This window comes from Medicago sativa, chromosome 1 (assembly GCF_051527215.1).
Source record: "Medicago sativa cultivar Bolivia chromosome 1, Bolivia_mono, whole genome shotgun sequence".
Classification (NCBI taxonomy): domain Eukaryota; kingdom Viridiplantae; phylum Streptophyta; class Magnoliopsida; order Fabales; family Fabaceae; genus Medicago; species Medicago sativa.
The window spans coordinates 90,245,038-90,252,340 of record NC_140749.1 but is presented as its reverse complement, the minus strand read 5'-3'; the positions used below and the strand labels follow the sequence as shown (position 1 = coordinate 90,252,340).

Below are 7,303 nucleotides of genomic sequence, written 5' to 3'. Positions count from 1 at the left end.
TTACCAACCGAATTAAGCTTACGGTAACTGATTCCAACCACCTATATCAACTACAACGGCTACGATTGGTAATGTACAAAATTTTAGTGACATATTTTGCCTTTTTTTTACTTGAATATCATTTTTCAACTTCTTTTTACAAGGGATGTCATTTATTTTTACTATTTTTCTGTTCAACCAATCGTTTGGCGTTATTTATGTGACAAAAGCCGGAAAAAGTGTACGAAGAAACGTTTGAATTTTACTTGACTTTAACTGAAGAAAAAGAGTCTAATATCAATTCCATTATCGAAGCGAAGTTTTGCAGAAACTTGCTAATGTCTCCAGTTATTACCCATAAACACAGGAGTCCAAAATTTACATCAGCCCAAAAAAGGGTTTCTCAAACATCTATATATTAGAGAACACCCTTTCAAAAAATGGAACCATCAAAATGTAAAAAAAAAACTCAATACTGTAAAATGAAAAATTTATCCTATTATTACCCTATGAAAAATAGATTAAAAAAAAAGTAAAGGGTAAAATTGGGATTTGAGGAAAATGATGGAGTGAGTGTGACTCTGATAGACGACGCATCAGCGAAGGGTGAACCATGAGATGAGTTGGCTACCGACACGGCGTTCGGTGAGAGCAACGCGCTCGTCGGAGAGTAGCGAAGAACGGCATAACGGACAATTGAAGTTGAAGCGGTGGAACCAACCGTTGAGGCAGTGACGGTGGAAGACATGGCGGCAAGGAAGCTTCCTTACATGATCGCCGTTTTCGAAGTTGGATTGGCAGAAGACGCAGCGGTGATTGTCGGCGGAAGCGGCGTCTTCGTATGTGTAGAAGAATTGATTGTTGAGGTTGAGTTGATCGGAGAGCATGATGAGTCCGGCGAGACCCGATCCGACGGCGGCAAGGAAGTGATCGTCGACGATCTGATCGGTTTGGAGACGTGAGAGACCGATGGATTGGAGGAAATTGAGAAGCATCGAACGGATGTAATTGACACAGGTGGCTATGTGCATCAGAACCAGTAAAGGAATTGAATCAGAAGACACGTCGTTTAGCTGGCTGTGTAAACCCATAATTTTATGTTTGATAGTATTTGTGAATCTAAATAAGTGTGAGAGTTTTGAGAGAAGAAGAAGAAGAGTGGTGAATTGTGTGGTGTCGTTTTTGTGTGGATTGTGAGAGAAGAAGAGGTTCTATCAGAGTTTATAAACGAGTGTATGACGTGATGTGGGTAACTCTAATTATGTATGATTTGGCTTAGAGAGAGAAGACTACTAATTACTAATCATTCAACTAGGTAGGTGTTTTACAAAACTTAAACTACTTTTCATACACCATTTTTTTTTACCCTTAGGTGTTTTCATGGAAAGAAGCTCAATACTTTGGAGTTTTATCGAAAAATAAAACTAAGTATTCTTAAATAATTTGTCATTTAATGAACTTCATGAACCACTTAAATTTAATTGTTTGATTTTTTGATACACACAGATTGATTGTACATTAGAATAAGGAGAACATGTGAGGTCAAATCTCATTGGATTATGTACGGATGAGGTAATTAATTTTTTTAAAAAAAATAAGTTTGGACAATGAGCAAGTTCGGGCTTAAAATCTCAATCTAGCCCAAACAACGGTTGCCAATTGCCATATGGTGGCCTATCTCCGCCCATTTATGCATACAGTTTAGAAAGGTTTCGGGTCAGACAGGGTCATCTAAATACCTATAAGATTTTGAAATTGAATAAGGATATAAATAGGAAGGATGCATGATATAAATGGAAGAAACAAAGATATAAGCAGATGCAGAGGATCCTAATTCAGCTTTTGTGGCTCTCTATGTTAGCATGAGGATTTACTAGATTCTAGGTATCCTAGTGGCCATCAGGCGCAAGTGCGGTCTAGAGGCCATCAGGCGCAGGTGCGGTCTAGTGTGGTGTGGTTCCTTTCGTTCTTTATTTAGGTTTTAGATAATTTTTCAGCTATTTATGCTTATGTTATTTTTTAAGATAAATCTTAAAATTATTTGAGACAGATAAATTTTTGTTTAGACATTGGAATTTTACCTGCGTTATAATTGTGTGATATGACTTCAATTTGTCATAGATATGATGAAGAACATAATAAATCGAATAGATGTTTGTAGATATATATTTTAAGAAATAATATAACAAAGTGATACGATAAAATTTCTTTGTTTTAAACCAATGAACAGACACGTTCTAAAATAAATATCACTTTGAAAATTTGTCTATGGCTGACTAGTGGTTGAAAATCACTCAAAATATCAAATATCAATATTGATCAATGTTGTCTATTCAAATTAGAAGTTCACATCCATCATTATTGTCATAAATGAGACGATGATACCATTTGTGCTCCTTTGACAAAAATAAAGGAAAGTGAATACTCTAATACGTTTAGTTTTATTTTTGAAGCACTCAAATTTGTTTTTCAAACCCGTAGCACTCAAATTTTACATTTAACTAGTACAATGAGTCATTAATAGAGTTTCAAGTGATTTTCAAATGTTGATCCACATTGAGCAACGTCGGAGTTGTTCACCTTATAATCGGCCAAATAGAAAACAGAGTCAACAAGAGGTGATGGTTTAGAAAACGATTAAATTTAGCAAATGGACACGTGATCCTTATTTCATACATTGAACAAGTATTGCTTTTAAAACATGAACATGAGGACGTGATCTTTCACAGATATAGTGCCTAATTTCTTGATGCTACTTTTTCAAAGTGTATACATTTTAGTTTTTTCAAGCTTAAAAAAAACAGGGATGTATGATGGGTGACATTTAACATGGGAAAGCCTAAAATTTTCCCACCATAGGAAAGTTTATTTTGACCTTTAGATCAAATCAAGACCACATTCTTATAGTACTCTCTCCACACTAAATTTTTTTACACACTTCCACACCACCGTTTTCTCCTCCGTTCTTCATTTTATTCTTTCCTGTATTTTTCCCCATATTCACAGTGTTGTAAATCTGCAGTTCACCCACCACCATCTATTACTTTAAACCTCATTCTCTTCAACTTACTATCTTCAACCTCCATGAAACTACAACACATTTCCATCTTCATCAAGTTGTTTTTAAAAAATCTTCAAAAATATAAAGAAAACAAAAAAATGAAAATTAAAGAACAATTCAGAAACAATCTCCATGTGTTGCAATTGAAAAACCATGGTGTTTATGGAACCCACAATTAAAAACAATATTCTGGCTTCAATCTAATTAAAGAACCCAATCCTGACCTCTGTTTATGTTTGTTTTTGTAGCATGATAGTTTCTCCATTTATATGGGTTTCATAAATTCCTACTTATTATATCTCACAAGTATTCTATTATTTTGATTAATAGGACATTTTTGTTGATAAAATGAAATTGATTAGGCATACTAGATCTATTATTACCAAAATTAAGGTAATAGTTTGAGATCTCAAATTCTAAATCAGAGTTTTAGATGAATGGGAGAGAAATGATTAAAGGGAGAATATGAAGTTGTTTCAGTTGTTGGATAAACAATTTTGCCCAAATCCATGTTGTGATTTTGCTGTTCTATGAATTGAAAATGAAGACCAAGATGGAGAGATGAAGGAATACGGTGGTTGTTGTGAGTGTAGAAGAGAATGGTGGTGGATGATATAGTGTGGACAAACCATCATAAAATCTATGTTCCTATTTAATCTAATGGCAAAGATAAACTTTTCCATGGTGGGAAGATTTTAGACTTTCTCATGTTAAATGCCACCTTTATGATGATGTATCTTAAAATTGAGTGATTCTTTACCATGTTTACGGCCACACGCAACAATTGGTTGTTGTGTTTTGGTGTTTTTGTTTAGTTGTTGCAAGTATTAAAATCATGAAGTTAACACGAAGTGTTTTTCACCGTTGGATTCTCATTTGACAGAAAACAAGTGTGGTTGGATGAAAAAGAGAGATTCAGCTATAGTTACTCACATCATAACTTGTTCATGTGTAATTAATCATATATATATATATATATATATATATATATATATATATATATATATATATAATGATCTTTGCGTTGCAGTATTTTAAACAATAAATAATTTTAGAGACATTTGATTTTTACTATGTAATTAATTTCCTTTTGTAAAATCTCGTTATCCTTTTTATAAGATCTTTTTTAATGTCAAATTACATCAATTAACTTTTCACAAAAATACTCCTAATTAAATGAATAGATATATAATTGTTTGCGATGCTTGTGAATTTCAGTCAAACAAGTAAAGCATGGCTGAATAGAATCTTGGCTTACAATTTTTACTCTGTTTTTACTAATTATCTTTTTCTTTTAGTTATATTCAAGTACTAGTGCTTTACTTTAAAATTATGGTGATGAATTTGATCCACCACTTATGTGAATTGAAATTCACCGTTTGAAGACCCGATTTATAAATTCACCATTTTTTTAACAGATTAATTTTATCATAGATTGTATCTTTGATATAAAGACTATGTTACGATCTTAATTTTGGAATTGATTATTTTTTCTTTTACTCTTAATTAAGGTTGTTCTTTACGTCTCACTTTTTGGACTAAACACAACTTGAATGAAACAAAATTTAACGTGTACTAGTGAGTAGTGACCCGATGGGTGTGAGCCATTTGCATTCTGATTTGACTCTATTTCATAGAGACAAAGGGAATTCACTTGGATATGACTTCAACATTTAATATCTCTAATGTATTTAAAGGATAGGGGATATATGAATAATATCCATTTGAGTTGGTTTGATCATATTGACCCGAGACTTAAATAGTGTGCTCTTCTTAAGGTCTCGGTTCGATTTTCTCTGATATTAATTTCGTTGGGTTAGGTTTGACTTCTTAAAAAAAGGATAGATGAATAATAAAAATAAATTATTTAGAGGCATAAAGTCTAAAATTATCCAAGCAAAACCCAAGACAAAAGGTCCGTTTCATATTTAAAAAAGAATATTTGTTATGTTTCTTATGTGTGTAGTTTCTCTTAAAAATGATTTTTGTGTTAAAATTGAATTAATTATGTTGATTAGATTTTAGAAGGAAAAACAACTATTTTGACATGCATAATTTTTTTTATTTATATGCTTTTTCAGTTTTCACCCATAATTAATGTTTTTCTAAAAAATCAATAAAGAATTCTTTAAAATATTTAAATCAAATTACTTTATTTAAATATAAAACAAAAGGACACAAAGTACCTAACATTTTATGTAATTAACATCACATTGGTGATAAGTCTGGTTTAACCAATTTATCTCATATATGATTTTTAATTTGTTTCATTATATTAACTTATATAAATGTGTATCAGCAAATTTGTCAACAAAAAAAAAAGTATATATCAGCAATATTACTTTACTTTCTCTCAAAAAAAAAAAGCAATATTACTTTACTCTCCGTAATATTATAAAATTAAATAACCAAACAAATAAACTTAAATGGCTTTCATATACTTTAATATTAATTTTAATATATGTGATATGTTTACTTATTGTTTGAGCCGTATTATTTACGTTAATAACCAAACAAATAAACTTAAATGGCTTTGTCAACCAAAAAAAAAAAACTTAAATGGTTAATGAGTTTCATCAAATGACGAATAGTTCAAGAGATTTACGTTAATAACGAAACAATTAAACTTAAATGCCTTTGTCAACAAAAAAAAAACTTAAATGGTTAATAAGCTTCATCAAATGACGAATAGTTCAAGAGAATAACTTGAGTTCAATTCCTAAGTAGAAAAATCTTTGGTTAGGTTATACTTAACTACTGGTCGAACTTTTTATTACGAGAGCCTCATTCTTATGAGAACCGAAGAGTTGGAAAAAAAAATCGTTAATATATTATCAACCAATGATTTTATTCATTTTTATGGAATAAATATTAAATTAGGTTTTGACTTTATATGACATTGTGAAATAGATATCTGAAATTATAAATATCTCAATAAATCTTTGATTATTTTTAACAGTCAAGTTGGTTGCTATATTTAATCATTTACTATCAAATAAGTTCCTATATTTTAATAATTTACAGTGAATTCAGGGCATAAGTTTATCAACTTACTATTAATTTAGTCCCAGCTATATTCTTTGAAGGACTAATATTAATAAAAATTGATAGTCAAGGACCTTCTCGAAATATTCATAAAGTTATGGATCTATTTGCGAACGATTTGCAAAGCCATGACTACTTTGATTATTTACTCTAATTTTATGCCTAGACATCTCGGTCTCAAATCCTATACTTAATTTCGGTCTTAAATTTTATTTTATTTTTAATTTAGTTATAAGAGTTTGACCAAATAAAAACTTAGAGTTAAGTGAAAGAGAAGTGGTTGACATTTAATCAAGAATTGTTCTGAATATTCTGAGTTTGAATCTTAGTTGAAACAAGTATTGTCAATTGCACCTTGTTTGTCTTTGGAATGGATGGAATAGATAAAAGACTTATATTTTATATAGGATATTGCTAACGAATGACCTAAAGACATTAATTTGTCAAGAAACTCATTAAATAAAATTTTGTCTTAACCAACATTTCTGATAATACATTAAGTCGAGAAGATGATTATAGAAATTTGGGATCTAACTTTTCCCTTACAAAACCGACTTCTAAGATAAAAATTATTCTAATTTATAAACACATATTAATGTCATATTTTAGCTGATGTAAGAATCTTTAACAGTGACATATATAATGTTGGTTCAGTGGTTGCAATAAGAGAGTTAAGTTGAAAAGGAAGTGGAGAGATAGATACTTTTACTCCTAAAAATTACTAATAAAATTATTTTTTTTGTTAAAAGAGAAGGCAGGGAGAGACATGCTGCACTAAGGGTGGTACGAAACGTGTATGCCTTAGTTATTCTATGCATTATACTATGACACATACTACGAGGATAAATTTACTAGTATGTCAAGTTTTCCTTCCGTTTTAAAATGAGTGTCACTTTAGCCAATTGCACACAGATTAAGGAATAGAATAATGTTGTCCAAAAATATGATATTTTTACTAAAATAGTCTCGCTGGCTATTGGTGCATTTGTCATCATTATAAATTAAAGTACAAAATGATACTTTGGAAGTTGTGTGTATAATAATAATTAAGGGTACTATTAGAAAAAAGTAATTAATAGCACATTGAAAAGTCAGAATGACATTCATTTTAAAACAAATTATTTTTGCTAAAGTAACACTCATTTTAAAACGGAGGCAGTATGATGCAGAGAGATACACCCTCCGGTCACTATTATAAGCAAAAGTTTGATTTTTAGA

The 7,303-nt window shown here is 30.6% G+C and overlaps 1 protein-coding gene across 1 annotated transcript; it reads right to left on the bottom strand.

The window, feature by feature from the left end:
- Positions 1–256: 256 nt before the first annotated feature.
- On the bottom strand, positions 257–1,174 carry RHA2A (RING-H2 finger A2A). Its single transcript, XM_085740502.1, has one exon. It carries the CDS (start codon positions 1,068–1,070, stop codon positions 576–578), a length of 495 nt encoding a protein of 164 aa, XP_085596628.1. The 5' UTR covers positions 1,071–1,174; the 3' UTR covers positions 257–575.
- Positions 1,175–7,303: the final 6,129 nt, after the last annotated feature.

Bases quoted from the DNA above. Each gene is read 5' to 3' on its own strand.
- RHA2A (XM_085740502.1), bottom strand. From the start codon at position 1,070: ATGGGTTTACACAGCCAGCTAAACGACGTGTCTTCTGATTCAATTCCT.